Source organism: Elgaria multicarinata, chromosome 1 (genome assembly GCF_023053635.1).
Source record: "Elgaria multicarinata webbii isolate HBS135686 ecotype San Diego chromosome 1, rElgMul1.1.pri, whole genome shotgun sequence".
In the NCBI taxonomy this organism is placed as follows: domain Eukaryota; kingdom Metazoa; phylum Chordata; class Lepidosauria; order Squamata; family Anguidae; genus Elgaria; species Elgaria multicarinata.
In genome coordinates this window covers 8,066,557-8,087,014 of record NC_086171.1, presented here as the reverse complement: position 1 = coordinate 8,087,014, position 20,458 = coordinate 8,066,557, and the positions used below count along the sequence as shown (strand labels likewise).

The 20,458-nt window shown below is 45.3% G+C and overlaps 2 protein-coding genes across 3 annotated transcripts in view; both read right to left on the bottom strand.

The window, feature by feature from the left end:
- The window catches only part of HHATL (hedgehog acyltransferase like), a 203,557-nt gene that overhangs the window by 8,766 nt on the left and 174,333 nt on the right, over positions 1 to 20,458 (bottom strand). The window lies entirely within an intron of this gene.
- Positions 168 to 16,206, bottom strand: SEC22C (SEC22 homolog C, vesicle trafficking protein). 2 transcript variants are annotated; one of them, XM_063123016.1, is made up of 7 exons: positions 16,150 to 16,206; positions 12,326 to 12,535; positions 10,363 to 10,526; positions 7,379 to 7,558; positions 4,223 to 4,341; positions 3,084 to 3,149; positions 168 to 2,593 (listed from the first exon to the last, which is right to left on the bottom strand). In XM_063123016.1, the coding sequence occupies exons 2-7, from the start codon at positions 12,505 to 12,507 to the stop codon at positions 2,390 to 2,392; spliced, it is 915 nt and encodes a 304-aa protein (XP_062979086.1). In that variant the 5' UTR covers positions 12,508 to 12,535; positions 16,150 to 16,206; the 3' UTR covers positions 168 to 2,389. The 2 variants fall into 2 exon arrangements, with proteins under 2 accessions (XP_062979086.1, XP_062979083.1); XM_063123013.1 differs by lacking the exon at positions 16,150 to 16,206 and adding an exon at positions 14,191 to 14,221.

Sequence of the window (20,458 nt, the reverse complement as noted above, 5' to 3'; positions counted from 1 at the left end):
CAGCCTTCCTCAACCTGGGGCGCTCCAGATGTGTTGGACTACACCTCCCAGAATGCCCCAGCCAGCGGCTGGGGCATTCTGGGAGGTGCAGTCCAACACATCTGGAGCGCCCCAGGTTGAGGAAGGCTGCTATATGTGAACATCATCGCATAGAGGAGGGGGTAAAGATGTGTTGGGTTCCTGAGATGTAGCCTCTGCTGCCGTGGACAGGCATGGGAGAATCCGAGAAACACCACTCCATCCATGAACCCTGAATGACCAAAGAAAGGGGAGTGTGGGGCACTCGGAGGCAATGGTAACGGCCCCATAAGGGGCAAAGGTCTTGGCCACTGTTCTGGGAGATGCTTTTGAAGCCCAAGAGAAAAGTGTACCTCCAGTTTTTAATGCAGAGGGTGGTTTGGAAGACAAAAGACCCAGGGATCAAAATATGGGGAAAGCTGATCAATTTAAAGGCAGCTTTACACATTACACTGAATTCCCCGCTGCCAAGGAGCTGTGCAGTTTTTTTTCCCCTTTGCACGTGCCTCAGGAAGTGCAGAGTGCGAGAGACGCATTCCTATTTCAGCACTCCCAGGTAACCAGGAAAGAAACGAAAGAAAGCCCTTGGAAAGCCGGCCACTTCCGAGGAAAGAGAACTGCACTCGCTTTCCACACAAAAAGCAAGCATGAATCAAAGAAACAGGCCTACGTAGGGCAGGATGGTGTGTGTGTGTGTGTGTGGAGTTTCCTTTCACTCAGCGGGCCAAAGAAAGGAAACTTGCACCACGGCTTGCATCACGGCTCCTGAGTGAATCAGACCCAAGCAGGCTGCTGCCCACCTCGTGCTGATGGCCAAATCTGATTTTGCTCTAAGAAATCCAATCCAATTTATTATTTTTGTTAAACAACAACAAAAATACCACTTTGGATGGGAACAACCTACATAAAAGGTAATCCCAAGAATAGAAACTTTAGGTTTGGTTGCAAAACAGTGCAAAACAAGAAGTCAGGGGGAGGCACTGACATTGGCAGGCAGTAAGAGCTGGAATGAAGATTTATCTCTGCTCCCCAAACCCTGCCAGACAAAGTTTTCACTGGTATAGGCTTGCCTCCTTAGCATGAAGACTGAAAATACGTTTTTGTTAAGGGGCAGCTGGGAGTCTTTAATCTCGATGGATGCACTGGGCATGGCACGCCACCACCACCGAGACCTGCTGTTTGCAGCGGACACACATCCCAGCCCTTATTTAAAGCTCTCCAGTTAAACTGAAAGGTGTACCTGCACAGGGAGTCAAGGTGCTCATTTGGGGTACCTGATCCCCATCTGCAAGACAATTGCCTGGCATTCATTCTTCCCAGGATGTTCGCCCACCCGTTTGTCCTATAAAACCAATGGCTGTGGGCAAGGGTGTGTGGAAAGGAGGCACAAGGCTAAGCACATCAAGCGCAGAAAGCATTACTTGATGGTCACAGCCAGCATGGACCGCTCCATTGCTCCACTGCACCCTCAAGGCCTTCTTTAGCCACATCCAGGCCAGAGCTGAAATGCTGAATAGGATATGTCCAAGCAGGATGGGTCAAGGTATGCCTCCACCCTATATGGTGCTTAAAGGCACTGTTAACAACGCCTTTCCCACCCACTACTTCTAGTACATACATTAGGATTTGTCCTCAACTCGGTCGTGACTATTCATCTAATGCATGCAAACCATGCCTTACCATTCAAGGACTTGCAGACAAGACACAAACCGTTCAATTAAGAAAACCAGGGTCTTCAACTAGCAGGAGTCCAAAGGCTGACCACTCAGCGGTGCCCTATGAGTGGATGGATGTCTGACCAAATGGAACATGGTTTCAGGGGCCTTGCCTCAGAGGTTTCCAAGCGGGCATGCAGCCACGACCATCACTGTAGGCAGGGCTTAGTTGCATCTTCTCCCGTGGTGGGACAGGGGCTGATTCTCTGGTGTCGCCCAGAGCCAACTGCACCGTGTCTTCTGCTCTCTGCTTGCGAAATACTACGGGCCAGATTGTGTGTTCCGGTTTGGTTGCTGGTTAAGCTGGTTTGTTCCTGATTGTTTACAGCTGCACCCTGCCCTTCTTCTGAAAGGCAGGCACACATACAGACCGTACCCATGATAAAGTCTCCAGACATACTTCACTTCAGACATGACATTCAGATCCTCCTCTGGATGATGTGCGTTAAGAACTGACGCGTAGAGGATTCTGCCTGTTTGTCCGGTCCTACAAATCTATGACCGATATATGCTAAAAACCCATTCTCCTGGGAGAGCCAGAGTTAAAAACCCGCCACGTTACGCAAGCTGGTTTTCACCAGCACCCAACACCCTGTCAAATCAGAAGTTTTAAAATACCCCATATGGAATTCCATGTGTGTGGGTGTTTTTTTTTTTCATACTCCTCCAAAGTCTGGCTGCTTCTCCACAACTTGTCGCGATAGTATCTGATGGGAAGAAAGAGAAGCCACTGCTATGTGGAAAAGTATCTGCCAGATGTTCCTTAATCCATACAGGTAGATGTTGCATAGAGAGACCGTGACAAAAAGTACAAAGACCTTTATCTTCCTGGCTGAGCTGTAGAACAGGTAAAGGTAGCACTGCATGAAGGAGAACATAAAAGAGCGGTTTAACAAGCAGGCTATGAATACAGCGCACAGGCAGGGATGTCAGTTATTTAAAATGGAGTTGAGGGCATTACTGCACTTTAGAACAGGCTACTAAATGTCAATTTCACCTCACAGTCACTCCAGAGATACCTAAGGTTGCTGGAATCAACCAGTGCCCAAGAATGAAACTGACATGAACCTGTATTTAATGAGCTAGCAGCTATGTACAGGTTTCCTAACCCCAAAGATCTAAAGGTGTAAATGGATACAATATAACATCAGAAAAAGAACATGGTGGGCTTTAGGCATCAAACAGGCATGCATTGATGACTATATTTACAACAATAACATGCAAATGTGTCTTGGAAGCCATTGAGATTGAAATATGTCTTACATATGTGTTCAGGCTCTTTTTAAAACAAACTAGGGAAAGGAGACACAAGTTCCACCGAAAGAGAGGAAAAGTAGTTAAGTTACTTACCAATAAAAAGCAGGCTACAAAAGGGAGAAGAAATGCTATTACATTTCCAATTCCTTTGCGATCTTCCTGTTGGAAGATGATATTTGAAGGTCAAATTAACTCAGCCTGTGCAAATAAGTCCACAAAGTTATTACACTCTAAGGGAAAAATGCTGTCTTGCCTAAACAAAGAATCATATTAAAAAATCTTCCCTGTCCGCAATCCTATATTTGTATACTCAGAAGACATGCAAATATAGGATTGTAGCCTGAATGATTTTGTTTTAAAAAGGTCTTTTTTTAAAAAAAACACCCGCACGTTGTCACCAAAAACAGAATCAGAAGGCGCTGAACAAATATTTAAATTACCAGAAAGAGATAGATTGGGTGTGATTGTTTACAGTGACGCATATCACAGAAGAACCAAATACAAACCAAAGTAGTGTGTAACATTAAGGCATTAATATAATTTTATTCTAGAACATGTTTGTAGAACAATCCATTTTTTTAAAAAGCTCTTGAGTTTACAGCTGCTTTTGAAAAAGAAAAAAGAAAAACTGCTTGTAAAATCCTTCCAAGATGTCAAGAGCTATTTCAGGATAGAACACTTCACCTCTTTGTGACTTACTGGACTATTTTTTATACACAAGCCCGCAAGCTTTCAAGTTACACAGAACAGTTTGCTATATTTAAGTTACTCTTGCACTATCTAAGAGATTCTGACCATGAGGGTGGGGGACAGGGGAGTGAGGTGGAAGACCCTGTAAAATAAGCTTATAGATTTATCTAACTCTGCCTTGGACACAAGAAAAATTTACTAGTTTCATTATTTTACAATTGATTCCAGAATGCTATGCTTCTGGAAGTTAGGAATCTTCTCCAGACTTCAAATCAAAATTAGTGACCAATTCACAGATGTTAATTTGCTATACTTGGTCATTGTAACTAAAAGCACCAACTTTCTCTTGCCAGGATCACACAATTACATCGTACGTGGCTCCCGCTTCCCTAACAAAATTCGCCGTGCAGACCTAGCAAGGTAACGTTTTCTTGCTATGACCGTACCATGTCAAACGTGGCTGTGGAAGTCGCGCGTTAACCATCGGTACCAAAGGAGTCCCCATCCCCAGTATCCTTGGCCCATTTTGCCTCTCCAGTTACCTGAAACGAATACTCCGCAAGGTGAACGCCGCGAATGAGATTCAACGCCCCACACATGATGTTGAGGACAAGAGATAAGATTCCCACAGCAGACACAGGTTGCATTCTGTACGCGGGGGCTTCAGGCCAATTCAAGAAGGAAAGGAAAAGAAACAAGGGAGAGATTGGTGAGCACGGCTAGGAGTTTTTCAGCCTTTATTCAGGGCCTTCTCTTCTGCTGCTCCCAGACTGCGGAATGGCCTGCCGGAGGAGAGTCGTCAACTTAACAGTCTTTTAGAATTTAAGAAAGCGATGAAGACTGATCTCTTCCGGCAGGCCTATCCAGTGGAATTTTAGGATGCTTTTGGGGGGATGTTTTGACAGTGTATATTTATTTATTTATTGCATTTATATACAGCCCCATAGCCAAAGCTCTCTGGGCCGTTTACAAAAGTTAAAAAAAACAGTATCTAGCTCCATTTCAATCGGGTTTCAGGCCTGGTTTTGGAACGGAAACTGCCTTGGTCACCCTGTGGGATGACCTCTGTCGGGAGAGAGACAGGGGGAGTGCGACCCTGTTGGTTCTCCTGGACCTCTCAGCGGCTTTCGAAACCATCGATCATGGTATCCTTCCGGATAGGTTGTCTGGGCTGGGAGTTGGAGGTACTGCATTGCAGTGGTTCCGCTCCTACTTAGATGGCCAATTCCAGAAGGTGGCGCTGGGGGATTATTGCTCTGTGCCGTGGCTCCTAAGCCATGGGGTTCCACAGGGCTCTATCTTATCCCCTATGCTGTTTAACATATACATGAAGCTGCTGGGGGAGGTTATCCGGAGATGTGGACTGAGATGTCATCAATATGCGGATGATACCCAGCTCTACCTTTCCTTTTCATCAAACCCAGGTGAGGCAGTGACTGTTCTGAACCAGTGCCTGGGCACAGTAATGGACTGGATGAGGGCTAATAAACTGGGACTCAATCCAGACAAGACGGAGGTACTGTTAGCGGGTAGTTCATCTGTCCGGCGAGGTGATGTTTGCCCTGTCCTGGATGGGGTTGCACTCTCCCTAAAGGATCAGGTCCGTAGTTTGGGGGAGCTCTTGGATCCAGAACTGTCACTTGAGGCACAGGTGAACTCAGTGGCAAAGAGCACCTTTTATCAGCTTAGGCTGATATACCAACTGCGCCCTTATCTGGACAGAGATAGCTTAGCTACAGTTATCCATGCTCTGATAACCTCTCGTTTGGATTACTGCAATGCATTATACGTGGGGCTGCCTTTGAAAACGGTCCAGAAACTTCAACTGGTACAAAACAGGGCAGCATGGTTACTAACAGGGACTGGCCGCCGAGACCACATCACGCCAGTCCTATTCCAGCTTCATTGGCTGCCAGTCCAGGTCCGGGCCCGTTTCAAAGTGCTGGTATTAACATTTAAAGCCCTAAACAGCTTGGGGCCAGGCTATCCGAAGGAACGCCTCCTCCCGTATGTACCTGCCCGGACCCTAAGGTCATCCTCAGGGGTCCTTCTCCGCGAGCCCCTGCCAAAGGAAGTGAGGCAGGTGGCTACCAGGAGGAGGGCCTTCTCTGCTGTGGCAGCCCGGCTCTGGAATGAGCTCCCTAAGGAGGTTCGCCTGGCACCTACACTATATTCTTTTAGACGCCAGGTGAAGACCTTTTTATTCTCCAAAGCATTTTAACAGTCTATAAATAAATTTTAACTTGGTGTTTTAAATCTGTAATTTTGCATTGCTGCTGCTTCTATCTGGTTGAGCTTTTATATGGTATTTTATAGTATGGTTTTATACTGTTGTTTTATACTTTGAATGTTTTTAATTTTTGTGAACCGCCCAGAGAGCTCCGGCTGTTGGGCGGTATAGAAATGTAATAAATAAATAAACAAACAGTAAACATTAAAAACAAATACACAAAGTTTAAAAACATAAAAAGCATAAAAACAACAAACCAAAGGAGAGTCCTATGCAACAGCTACTGCCCTGCCACCCAGCTGCTTCTTCCTGCTCTTTAATTATTTTTGTAATATTGAAGATGAGAGCCAAAGGTAACTCGAAGAGATCCAATGGTGTGAGGACACACAGAACTCAAAGGCCAGTAAGGCTGAGGCATGATTTTTTGACAAAGAGCAAATGAAGCACTAAGCATCATATAGGTTAATTAAACACATAATTGCACCAAGCTGACAAGGGGAAATAAAAAAAAAACCAGTATACTATGTTTCTGATCAGTATTTTGTGTATTTGTGCTTGCTGTTGTTCCCTGCCTCAATCAGGGTGGAGAGGCGGGTAGGAAATAGATTTATTATTATTATTATTATTATTATTATTATTATTATTATTATTATTGCGCACGCTCTGCTCTCTGAACTAGTTTCCAGCGCAGACTGCTTCTGTGCAACATCTTTTGCAGGACACTTATTCTTACAGCAGGTCTTGGAGCCCAGAGGACAGGGCAAAGGGATGCTTAGGATAATATTGATTTACCTTAAAGGACAGCTGTACAGGCTGCATTCTTATTTATTTATTTATTTATTTAAGGATTTTTATGCCGCCATTCAGCCAAAAAAGGCTCTCACGGCGGCTTACAAAAGTATTTCTTGACAGTCCCTGCCCACAGGCTTACAATCTCAAAGACATGACACAAAAGGAAAGGGGATTGGGAGGGAGGGGGAGGAGGGGGAAAAGGAAAGCAAATTCAGGCACTACAATCTTAGTTGCAAAGTTCAGCAGTTACAGGTGACAGCAGGAGGGCTCTGAGCTGGAGCTGGACCCAGGCACGGTGGAGAGGTGCCTGGCTGCTGCTTCCTCCCTCACTGGTGGCCTCTGTGAAGCACCGTGTGTTCTAAGTATGACACAAAATGCTCCACATTACAGCATGTAATTCATGTGGCCTTGAGTTTGTAGGCGTTAGCAGGATGCCTTTTGGAAATCTTACCTGCTCTTGTATTTTCAGCAGGTTCCGCCACATTGAGGGGGAAGCTGGTTTGAGAACTGTTCTGGATCCACATGAATACAATCTTTTGTGCTTGCATTTGGCTACTGCTACAACCTTTGCTTAAAGCTATTCGTAAATGGCACTGAAAGTAACCAGAATTAGCGGCATCTAACCGGACCCTGGGTACCGGGAACAAAGAAATCCCCTTTGAGCGGCACAACTTACCCGTCTCGACATGGTGCTCTGCATGGCCGTTCACCATCCCATTCATCACCTCCGCATCTTCCAACTTCACAAGCGCCGGAGGCTGCAAGCGAAGCTCTTCTTGGATTCTCTCCAAGTTGAACTTTGTCTGAGTGCAGTTTGTGTAATTGAAACGGCTTTTGACTTTCTGAATGACATTGTCTGCAGCGGAGAAGGAAGAAAAGCGGTCACTGAAATATGTAGCATCGCCAAGTTGTGGGATTCAGCTTCTCTTCATGCAGAATTTGTACAGAATTCTTTTTAAGCACGGAACAGGCACAGCCCAGGCAAGTGACCTGAAGCTTCAAAGGGAGAACTAAGAACGTAAGAAGAACCCTGCTGGTTCCTACCACAGGCCTATCTAGTCCAGCATCCAGTGTAGCCAACCAGGCGACTATAGGAAGCCCATAGCCAGGCAGTGAGGGCAAATAACTGCCTCCCACAGTTGTTCCCCAAAAGCTGGTTTTCAGAGGCATGCTGGAAGCACTCTATAGCCTTCATGACTTCTAGCTTTATCCACTGTGAATTTGTCCAATCCCTTTAAAGCCACCTAAGCCAGGGCCGTCACATCTTGAGAAGGCAAATTCTATTAGTTAACTATGTATCGAAGGAAGAAATACCTCCTATTGTCTGCCCTGAATTTCTCACCATTCAGCTTTATGGGATGGCCTTAGGTTCTAGCATCAGGGGAGAGGAAGAAAATTATGTCTTTGTTTTTTCTGCACCATGCATAATTTTTAAACGCATCTATCATGTGCCCCCCCTGCCTTTTTTCTAAATGAAATAGTCCCAAATGTTGCAACTTTTCTTCACAGTCGAGTTACTGACCGACCCTCTAATCATTTTAGTCACCCTGTTCTGCATCTTCTCCAGCTTTACAATAACTTTTTGGAGAAACGGCAGCAGAATTGTACACGGTATTCCAAGTATGGTCGCACCACTGATTTGTATACAGGCATGACAATATTGGCAGCTTCATTGATGAACCCTTTCCCAAGAGACTGAAAGAACTGGGCCTGTTTAGCCTGGAGAAGAGAAGGTTGAGGGGAGACATGAGAGCACTCTTCAAATACTTAAAAGGTTGTCACACAGAGGAGGGCCAGGATCTCTTCTTGATCCTCCCAGTGTGCAGGACATGGAATAACGGGCTCAAGTGACAGTAAGCCAGATTCCAGCTGGACATCAGGAAAAACTTCCTGACTGTTAGTGCAGTATGACAATGGAACCAGTTACCTAGGGAAGTTGTGGGCTCTCTCACCCTAGAAGCATTCAAGAGGCAGCTGGACAACCATCTATCAGGGATGCTTTAGGGTGGATTCCTGCATTAAGCAGGGGGTTGGACTCGATGGCCTTATAGGCCCCTTCCAACTCTACTATTCTATGATTCTAACACGGAACTTGTCATTTTCACACAGATAAAGCAATGAAGGTGCTTTCTCAGTAGCTGAAAAATCAAAGAATTGCTGATACAGAGCTCAGGTCGGCTACTTGAGCTACAAAATATGCTCCCAGAAAGCACCTGGGGAAGAATTGTATTTGCTGTGCGGAGGGACACGCAGAGTGCTAAGAATTGCTTCACTGACAAAGCAACTTGCCTTATGCAAACAGCCATCTGCAGGTTGAAGCAGCCTCATTTGGTTTGGGCAGCAGCTGGCTTAAGTTCTATGTGACCCGGTTCAGGATTGCAACAGCTCAGGTCTCAGCGAAATTTTCAATCCTTCCTACTTTTTACATTTAAAAGTGCAATCCTATGCATGTTAAGAGAGAGAGAAAAGTCATAGAATAGTGGAGTTGGAAGGGGCCCATAAGGCCGCCGAGTCCAACCCCCTGCTCAATGCAGGAATCCACCTTAAAGCATCCCTGACAGATGGCTGTCCAGCTGCCTCTTGAAGGCCTCTAGTGTGTTTCTGAACCAACAGCTTGAAAATAAATAGGATTTGTATATGGCACTAATGTTAACCCACCAAGGTGCTGGGAAACTTCAAGGTGTCTTTCTACCTACAATTAAAACAACATTATCTGCCATTTGTAGCGTGAGATTTTGGTTCTGTCTCATTGAACTTAAGTGTTGGTTCAGTTTGGGCCCATTAAAAGACAGATCCATAGATATTTTTATTTGTAAAGTCTTCCAACTCCCAGCATTCCCCAGCCAGCAGGACTAGCTGGGGAATGCTGGAAGCTGTAGAATTTTTTTGTCTAAACAGGCATAGAATCATTGAATAGTAGAGTTGGAAGGGTCTCTAATGCCCTCGAGTCCAACCTCCTGCTCAATGCAGGAATCCACCCTAAAGCATCCCTGACAGATGGTTGTCCAGCTGCCTCTTGAAGGCCTCTAGTGTGGGAGAGCCCACAACCTCCCTAGGTAACTGGTTCCATTGTCGCACTGCTCTAACAGTCAGGATTTTTTTCCTGATGTCCAGCTGGAGCCCGTTATTCCGTGTCCTGCACTCTGGGAGGATCGAGAAGAGATCCTGCCCTCCTCTGTGTGACAACCTTTCAAGTATTTGAAGAGTGCTATCATGTGTCCTCTCAATCTTCTCTTCTCCAGACTCCATCCTTAGCAGAGTAATCAAATAAACTGACACCAATGAGAAGCTATTTCACTCTCTGGGCAGGATTGTTAGTCCTATGTTTAGAAACATAGGAAGTTGCCTTGCACCAAGTCAGACAACAGGCAGGTCTATTTCAGTAGGGTCTCTCAAGGGTTTCAGGTGGGGTCTTTCCCAGCTCTACCTGGACATGCCAGGGATTGAATCTAGGACCTTTTGGTGCAAATCATGCACTCTTCCACTGAGCTACAGTCCCTGTGTACTTTCTTTCTGACAGATCACATCTAGAAGCATAGAGGCATTAGGATACACTATAAGGGGCAATTTTATCATGCTACTTAATTTATCTGAACAGTGATACTTGCTAAGAAATCCTAAGGAGGTGGGAGAGACACACAGAGCAAGCATGCTACGCACCAAATTCAAGGAAAGCATACGGTCTGGACACCAGGCCCACACTGGTAGCATCACAGGAAGTGGCAAATTCCCACTGGAGCTCGTCCAGAAAGCAAAACGCCATGACAGCTGGGTAACTGCTGCTGCAGATGCCCATGCAGGCAATGTCTCCGGAAGAATGGAAGCTGAGAAGAAAAATATCCCGGGTTTATCAGAAGCTGCACACACATACAGAGACTGAACGAAATGCAACGGAGCAAAGCACACTGATGAAAGAAGTCCAACTGCTGAAATCAAGATTTGAAGAGTGCTATCCTGTCTCCCCTCAATCTTCTCTTCTCCAGGCTAAACATGCCCAGTTCTTTCAGTCCCTCTTCATAGGGCTTTGTTTTCAGACCCCTGATCATCCTGGTTGCCCTCCTCTGAACACGCTCCAGCTTGTCTGCGTCCTTCTTGAATTGTGGAGCCCAGAACTGGATGCAAATCATCTTTACCATTATTGCTGCTCTCAGAAACCAGGGAGTAACCAGGGACAATGTTATAAGCGGAGAGGTGTTGCCAAAAGACTTGGAGCGACAACCTCGTTGACTTTTGCAATTAAGGAGCTAATTTTCAGCAAGAGAAGCAAGCACCAGAATTCACCGCTTCTGGATGGAATTCATAGGGCGCATTCAAGGGATAGAACACGAAGAAATACCCTCACCTTTAGGACCTACGTGGTTCCCCTACCTTCCCTCTATAGTATAGACTGGACAAGAATTGAATTGCCTGTAAATACATGTTAACCTAGGTCTGAGTTCAAATGACTAGGAGTGCTGTTTGGTGGAAGGGACATTGGCTGAGTCCACACGTCACACTAACCCATGGTTGGTGGCAAGCTACGCTGCACAGGTGAGGTGGTTAGGCAAACATCCTACTGTGCTCCTGCCAGACGATCAGGCAAACAAGCTAGTTTATTTCGCATACATCCTCATCCCTCCTTCTCCTTAATCTTCCCGCCCAACTGGGCAGGTATCTCAGCTTACTTTGTGGTGGCAATAGTGGTCAGCTGAGAGGAGCAGAGCGGCGGCAGCATTTTTGGCTCTCTCGCCAAGCAGCACTGTAGGCAATCTCCACAACCCACTGACACAAAACACTAATTTACCCATAGGTTTGAATAACCACTACTGTAGACCGTAGGTTCTCATAGTGGGTTGTTTGGGGGAAACAAGCCATGGGGGGGGGGGGGGAGAACATCCCACAGACAACACACTAACCCACCATAGGTTGTTCCAGAATATAAACCATTATGGGTTTGCGTGTTGTTGAACCCAGTCACTGGGCTGACCTTATGATGACGAAGCCTGCAATTCTTCACACAATTACCCTGGAGCACGTTCCACTGAACTTAATAGGGCTTACGTCTGAGTAGCCGTACATAAAATTGTGCTGTGGTTTCTTTTTCCTTTGACTTTCAATTTCTAAACCAAAATAACCATATTCAAAAAAATTCAATTTTTTAAAAGCAAAATTTCTAGTCGTTGACTCTTGTCAACACTAGGACAAGGATTTATTTATTTATTTATTTATTACATTTATATACCGCCCCATAGCCGAAGCTCTCTGGATGGTTTACAAAAAAGCCAGTGAGCATTAAAAAGTCTACAAAATTTAAAACCATCAAAAACATAAAAACAACAGTATAAAAACAATGGTATCCATTTTGAATATGCAAGCCGTGGCCAAGGCTTGTTGTGTCAAGCTAAAGCAGGCATCATGGGTTATTTAAATCTCAAATAACCCACCTGAATTCACACAACACAACAAGCCATGGCACGTCCCCACCACGACTTTCATATTCAAAATTGTGGCTGGCACCTGTCTCAGAACCCCGCATGTGAATTAAACCAAGGATATGTTACTATCAAAGGAATGCTCATAAACACACCCCTTAAGCTAATATCAGGTAGATCCAACATTTGTCTCAAGCTGAAACAGAGCTTACTGTATGCTGAGGTCACGTTCTTTGGCTGTACCACGATTTGGATAACGTGTCAGAATGGATGACAAAGCCTTTAGTCTCTTTCTGCATTCCAAGAAGTCCTGGTCTAGGTGGAAGTCCGTGGAGGCAGAGAGTGGAAGTCCATCCCTCACCCGCACCACACAGGCAAAGAGGATCATGGACATCCTCCACAGAAGAACTCATGGGGACAGCCTGGAAATAAATACATCATTCGTTTAACATATTTCTATACCACCCTTTGGATAAAAGCATAACAAAATTAAAAAATAAAAGGGAAATATACAAACAAAATGTAAGCCGGCAAAAGCAATTGAGTTAAGAAGAGAACGCCAGATTAAAACCCAAGAGTTTCACATTTTAAAGAGCCCAGACAAGTAAGAAAGTCTTCATCATCAAGTCTTCATCAGACCCGGGAAAGGCTCTTTGGAGAAAGTTCTCCAGAGTTGGGGTGTCCCAACTGAGAAGACCCTACCATCGATCACCACCACCACCCTCTCTTGAGGAAGCAGAAGGACCCAAAAAAGGGCCTCTGATCTTAATAACTTGACAAGTTCACAAAGGACTACCGTCTCCTAAATTATACTGACTTTAGGCATGGGTGTGTGTTTTTAGTGTCCAATTAAGGTCTCCAAATGAAAACTACTTACTCCATTCGCCAATTACCCTAAGGCTTAAGAATACAAGCAGCATGAGTGAGTAGATGGGAAAAAGAAAACCACAGCCTTTAAGCACATGATATCATGAAAGGCAGCACACATAACCCCATCGTTGTCCCTTACAATGCCTACATTGTAAAGTCTATGAAGCAGGCGCATAGCTGCAACCCTATCTAAGCCCGTAAGATTAAAAAAAAGCACCACGTTGCAGAAGACTTCAGCCACGTTCCAAAGTATCATTCCAACCACGAACTTTCCTCAATTAACCTCAGTTCTTTGCAGCCTTGTACCTAAGATGAACAAGCCTTTCCTACCAATTTCACTATCAAGCCTTCTTAAGACTTCGAAATGCACCTAAACCCCACAGATTCATGTGTACAGCCTGTTATAAATGGGGGTCAAACACACTGGGCGGTATCCAACAGAGGGCTAACGCCCCCACCGATTCCATTGCACAAGGGGCCCCCACCACTTGCGCAATGTCAATTTAGTGAAGCGAGCAGAAATGCTCATTTCTGCAAGATGGCAGGTCGGCAGAAATCAAATAAGGGAGTTTTGCCTATCTGCCTTCTTCCAGAAACAAGCATGTGGGGGCTTCCTCTAGGAAGTGCTAGACCTCTCTTGCAGAAGAGTACATCCCACTTGCACAACAGAATTGTCGGGATGATACAATTTGCAGCATTCCCCAGCTAGCCAGGACTTTTTTCTATCTAATCATGCATAAGATTGTTCTTGAAGCCTCACTTTCAGCAGCCTCCCCAACTTAAATACAGTTCCCACTCCCCAAAATCCACGATTCCTCATCCATCAGCCCTTTAAAAATATTTAGCTCCATGGGCTACAGCCTGATAATCTCTCTCCCTTGCTCTATCCGTAACTATTCAGCTACCCAAACATTTCTTCCCTGATCCTGGCTACGCAAGACCTTGTTTAGACTTGACTATGACCCTTGTGGGAGGAAAAAGTCCTTCTGCCAAAAGGCCCATGTAAACCTTCCCCACTTGATGAGGCGGGGCTCAGTCTCACTGGGGATGCCTTCCCTGGCCTCTCCTCACTGACCTTTATGACAGGTGTGCTCAGCACTGTACAACGTGGCAGTACACCTAGGGGAGACCACATTACACCAACTTTAAAATCATTCCACTGGCTACTAAATAGTTTCTGGGCGAAGTATAAAGTGTTGGTTATTACCTTTAAAGCACTACATGGTTTGGGTCCAGGTTACCTGTGGGATCGCCTTCTCCAGTACCATCCGCCCTGCACACTCAGGTCCTCTGCGAAGAATTTACTTCAGTCAGCAAAAACTAGGCTGACAACTGTTACCCAGAGGACCTTTTCTTCTGCTGCTCCCAGACTGTGGAAGGCCCTGCCGGAGGAGATTCATCAGCTTAAAGTTCTCTCTGAGTTTAAGACAGCTGTAAAGATGAGTCTCTTCCGGCAGGCCTACCCAGATGAATTTTAAACTAGGGTGACCATATGAAAAGGAGGATGGGGCTCCTGTATCTTTAACAGTGGTGTTGAAAAGGGAATTTCAGCAGGTGTCATTTGTATGCATGCAGCACCTGGTGAAATTCCCTCTTCATCACACCAGTTAAAGCTGCAGGTGCCCTGCCCTCTTTTAAATCTGGTCACTCTAGTATAGCTCCTGCAGTTTGAACTGTGGTGATGAAGAGGGAATTTCCCCAGGTTCTCCATATATACAAATGACACCTGCTGAAATCCCCTTTTCTATGCAACTGTTAAAGATGCAGGAGCCCTGTCCTCCTTTTCATAGGGTCACCCTAAAACCTAAGAAATTTAAGACGTTGTGATTGTTACTTTAATAATTTATTGGTTTTGTATGCTTATTTTAACTAATTTTATGTATGATATTGTATTTAGTGTTGTTCTGTGTTATCTGTACAGCACCATGTACATTGATGGTGCTATATAAATAAATAATAATAATAATAATAATAATAATAATAATGTTCCCTGCCTCAATCCAGAGAGAGAGGTGGGAAATAAATCTATTATTATTATTATGAGCCCAGAAGCATAAAAGTGACACACACACCCTGCCTTTGCACCTGTGCTTTCCCTTACAACCAGGGTCGGCGCTACCATTAGGCCAACTAAGCAGCCGCCCAGGGGGCAGACCTCAGAGGGGCGCAGTGCTGCCCTTTAAGGGTCACAGTTTTATACAAATTACCGTATTTCTTCGATTGTAAGACGCCATCGATTGTAAGACGCACCCTAATTTCAGTACCACCAACAGAAAACAAACACACCCTAAGACACACCCGCGATTCTAAGACGCACCCTGTTTTTAGAGACGTTTTTATGGGGGAGAAAGTGCATCTTAGAATCGAAGAAATAGGGTAGCTGTTTTAAGCAAAAACCGTAAGTTCAAGTTTTGTGCTTTTTATTTTATTTACTTATTATTTATTTATTTAGAATATTTATATACCGCTCCCCATTGAAAAATTTCGGAGCGGTGTACAAGGTGAAATGGAAAGAAAAAACAACCAGAATAAAAGCAGTTAAAACAAAATTTAAAAGAAGCAATAACAGTAATCCAAGGAAAGAAAGGCTTCTTGGAATAAATTTATTTTTTCGACAAAACATCTGTTCTTAAAAATTGAAGCTGGCAATTTTGGTGTGTGTGTGCGCCCGTGTGTGTGCAAGTAGCTCGCCTTGCCTAGGGCGCAAAATAGTCTTGCACCGGGCATGCTCACAACAGCCCTGCGAGGTGGGCTCGGCCGCCCTTTCCCCAACCAGGCGCCCTTTCCACTTGCGTTGGGCTACAACCCCCGCTTATGTGGCTGGGGATGCTGGGAGTTGCAGTCCAAGACATCTGGAGAGTGGCAGGTTGAAGGGGGGGATTGGTTGAGGGAGAGCGAGCGGGTTGAGGGGGGGATTTGAACCCGGATCCTGGCCTAGCGGGTGAACCGTAGGCTAGAACTAGAGAGACGACGATGAAGACCCCCCCTCCCGCCCTCATATACTCCTGCCCCCCCCCAGCATCCCCCCACCCCAAAAGGCCGCCACGCCCCCTCCCCTCAGGGCCCAGCGGCCCCGCCCCCTCAGGGCCTCACCTCCACTGCGCAGCCAGCCGACTCCCTCCGCCCCCTTTCAGCCCCCCCAGCCCTACTCCCACCCAGGCCTCACCTGGCCTTCTCCCCTCCGGGCCTCGCCGTCACAGCGGCCTCCTCCACCACAACAAACGCGACTGCCCCGCCCACTTCCGGCCACAGAGACGGAGCCGGATGGAGCGGAGCAGGCAGCAGCCATGGAGATGCCGAAAGAGCGTTCCCCCCCTTCCCCCTAGAGATGGGAGTCAGATTCACACGCCAAACTTCCGGCTCCGCATCGAAAGCCGCTATTGGTCCCAGATTTAGTGAAAAGGGCAAAGAGGGGTGGGGTGGGGTGTCGCTCTCATCCTCGCCGGCAGGGCATCTCTCTAGAGTGAAAGGCGGTAGAGTGGACGAAGCGATGTCAATCTAATGCCGGAAGTGTTCGATGAGGGTTCCAGCGGGACTGGGCCCCTTGGCTCAGGTCCAAAGGAATGGAAAATGCAATTCTCTGCAATGCCTGGAGGGAAGGAAAAAAGGGATTCTTAAAGGGGCCGAGGCACGGGAGAGGCTCCGCTAAGCTGTTATGCCACTGTGCAGGAGCTCCTCTCTGGTCTGGGCTAGGGTGACCATATGAAAAGGAGGACAGGGCTCCTGTATCTTTAACAGTTGCATAGAAAAGAGAATTTCAGCAGGTGTCATTTGTATATATGGAGAACCTGGTGAAATTCCCTCTTCATCACAACAGTTAAAGGTGCAGGTGCCCTGCCCTCATTTAAATCTGGCCACTCTAGTATAGCTCCTGCAGCTTTAACTGTTGTGATGAAGAGGGAATTTTACCAGGTTCCCTTTTCTATGCAACTGTTAAAGATACAGGAGCCCTGTCCTCCTTTCCATGTGGTCACCAGTAGCTGGTATAATTTTTTTTCCCCTCCCCTGGTGGTGTTGCCTAATTGAAAACAGGGAGAAAGCTCGTTTTCTTTTTAAATAAAATGCTCTTGGATCCAGGGTTTCAGGCCTGGTTTTGGAATGGAAACTGCCTTGGTCGCCCTGTGGGATGACCTCTGTCAGGAGAGAGACAGGAGGAGTGTGACCCTGTTGATTCTCCTGGACCTCTCAGCGGCCTTCGATACCATCGACCATGGTATCCTTCTGGATAGGTTGTCTGAGCTGGGAGTTGGAGGTACTGCGTTGCAGTGGTTCCGCTCCTACTTGGATGGCCGATTCCAGAAGGTGGTGCTGGGGGATTATTGCTCTGTGCCTTGGCTCCTAAGCCATGGGGTTCCGCAGGGCTCTATTTTATCCCCTATGCTGTTTAACATATACATGAAGCTGCTGGGGGAGGTTATCCGGAGATGTGGACTGAGGTGCCCTGCCCTCTTTTAAATCTGGTCACTCTAGTATAGCTAATGCACCTTTAACTGTTGTGATGAAGAGGGAATTTCTCCAGGTTCTCCATATATACAAATGACACCTGCTGAAATTCCCTTTTCTATGCAACTGTTAAAGATACAGGAGCCCTGTCCTCCTTTTCATAGGGTCGTCCTATACACTACTGCTTATAACAGTTTATAATGGTTATGACAACTGTTCAGGCCCAGGACACATTACACATACTGTTTTCATAACGTTTTTAAAGTGTTATATCCTGCTTGGTGTAGATCGGGCCCTGGTTCCAAGTTGTTTAGGGCTTTGTACACGAGTACAAGAACCTTAAACCTGGCTCGGTAGCGAATAAGTAGCCAGTACAGTTCCCTCAGCAGAGGAGTTACATGCTGGAAAGGGGCAGCTCGAGATAACAGCCGAGCTGCAGCGTACTGCACTAGCTTCAACTAGAGCAATAAAAGGCAGGAAATAACTGAAATTGACAGCTCTTGTCAGCTGGCTTAGGAAACCAGTTTGAAACGCCTGAGCAAACAAACAGGATTTGTCCTTGTGCCCAAAACAATATGAAGTTGGTGCCAATTGCACCTCTAGACTCAGGACAGGATAACAGAGAAGCCTCTCTTCCTTTCTGTCACAGGCCATGGGATATTGGAGGGTTGCTTCCCCCTCTGTCAACCCCTGCCGCCCAGGTTTGGATGACACGGCAAGCCTTTCGAAATGGCCCCTGGCACGTCCTGCAACCCCACTGTTGGCTTCAGCGATCATGGAGTAGAAAGAGGGAAAGAAGGACTTGAATTTTAAATTTGTATTTTTGCATTGCTGCTGTTTTTATCTTGGTTGTGCTTTTATATTGTGTTTTATATTATGGTTTTATACTATTGTTTTGAATTGTCTTAAATTTGTAAACCGCCCAGAGGGCTTCGGCTATTGGACGGTATAGAGATGCAATAAATAAATAAATAAATAAATAAATAAAATTGATAGCTTTCAATCATGTTATATAAATGCATAATGTTTGAATGGTATACAACTCCATATACACAATGTGCGTAATGTTGAAAGTCCATTTCAGTGTGAAACCTATGAGGGCAGGTCTATATTGCTGCATAAATCATCAAACAACAGGTGTCGTTCCAGTTTTGTCAAGATACGCTGATGTATATTTTTAATGTATTGTGAAAATATTGAATATGTGCAGCTTTCTAATACTTCTATGTGTTGACTTCTAGCACCTGAGAAAGGACCACTTCGGGTCCGAAACGTTCAGCTCCCAATACACGATTTTTACTATTGTTTTAATCTTTGCATTATTTTTGAAAGGAAACCATTAAAACCATTCATTGACTTCATTGAACACCAGAACTTTACTCTCTTTTCAGTTCAGAGATCATGGGCAATATATCAAAGGTACATTTTATCCCCCAGCCGCTCTGTTGTTTTAGACTGAGGCTGAATTCGGACGACGCACTAAGCAATCGCTGTTTCCCATTCTGTTCCTATTACCACCACCACCACCACCACCACCAGTGGATTAGCGTGTCGTCCGAACTCAGCCTGAGAGTCCTTAGGATACTGAACTAGTAACAATTAGAAATACCACTATAAGATACTTTAAACCCATGGGATAGAGAGAGGAACAACAACAGAAAACCAGCTTCTTAAATATCATCATATAGCACTATAAAACAGGGCTTCAAATGATGTAGGCCACCCTTCCACAACTGGTGCCATTGTTTATCCCACCCACCCACCCCACTCCCCTATATTGAGCAGCTGCAAAGTAGTAAGGTAGGGTGACCCTATGAAAAGGAGGACAGGGCTCCTGTATCTTTAACAGTGGTATTGAAAAGGGAATTTCAGCAGGTGTCATTTGTATATATGGAGAACCTGCTGAAATTTCCTCTTCATCACAACAGTTAAAGCTGCAGGTGACCTGCCCTCTTTTAAATCTGGTCAACCTAGTATAGCTCCTACACCTTTAACTGCTGTGATGAAGAGGGAATTTCTCCAGGTTCCCATATATACAAATGACACCTGCTGAAATTCCCTTTTCTATGCAACTGTTAAAGATACAGGAGTCCTGTCCTCCTTTTCATAGGGTCACCCTAAGTAAGGTACTGGTTCCTCTCTATTCAGCCCTGGTTAGGCCTCATCTAGAGTATTGTGTCCAGTTCTGGGCTCCACAATTCAAGAAGGATGCAGACAAGCTGGAGCATGTTCAGAGGAGGGCAACCAGGATGGTCAGGGGTCTGGAAACAAAGCCCTATGAAGAGACTGAAAGAACTGGGCATGTTTAGCCTGGAGAAGAGAAGATTGAGGGGAGACATGATAGTAGGGTGACCATATGACTGCATTTGCCCAGATTTGTCCGGGTTTTTTGATGGCAAATCCGGGACGGGGAGGGGAAATCCAGATTTTTTTTTCAAAGAGCAGCTCTAATGGGAATTAACAAAAATGCTTATAACTCCATCATTTTTTAAGATAAAGACATGAAACTTGGCACAATGGTAGCTCTTAGGAAGGGCTTTAGTCATACCAAATTTGAAACAAATCCGTTCATCCATTGATTTTTTAGGAATTTTTTTAAAATTGAGGTTTTAAAATTATTATTTTTAAAATCGTCATTTTTAAAGATAAAGAGATGAAAGTTGGCACCATGATAGTTTTTAGGTAGAGCTTTAGCCATACCAAATTTGAAACAGATCTGGGGCTAGTAGCAAACCCTGTTAACAACAACAGCAGCTTGCAATGAGTGAAGAAACAGTCAGAAAAGATATTTGAGGGAAGGGGAGAATGTAACACACAGAGTATAGCAAAAGCTTCAAAGTACAGCAAAACCTACAAAAGTAGGAGTGAGTGAAGTTAATTTCAGATACATTGAATCTCTCACTTGTTCTTTATTTCAGTGATTTTAACATTAAGATGTTATGTAGAACAGATTTGTCTTAAATGTGTGCTGTAAAATCAGACATGTGACCAAGGATATGTTCGGGTGGGCACGCCCCCTTGGTACTGGACAC

What these genes read in the sequence shown, in the direction of transcription:
- SEC22C (XM_063123016.1), bottom strand. Translation starts at nt 12,507, where the DNA reads ATGTCCATGATCCTCTTTGCCTGTGTGGTGCGGGTGAGGGATGGACTT. An exon ending in GAACGTGACCTCAGCATACA is followed by an intron (nt 10,527 to 12,325) that starts GTAAGCTCTGTT and finishes TTTTCTTCTCAG; the next exon opens with CTTCCATTCTTCCGGAGACA. An exon ending in TTGCGGAGTATTCGTTTCAG is followed by an intron (nt 3,150 to 4,222) that starts GTAACTGGAGAG and finishes ATCTTCCAACAG; the next exon opens with GAAGATCGCAAAGGAATTGG.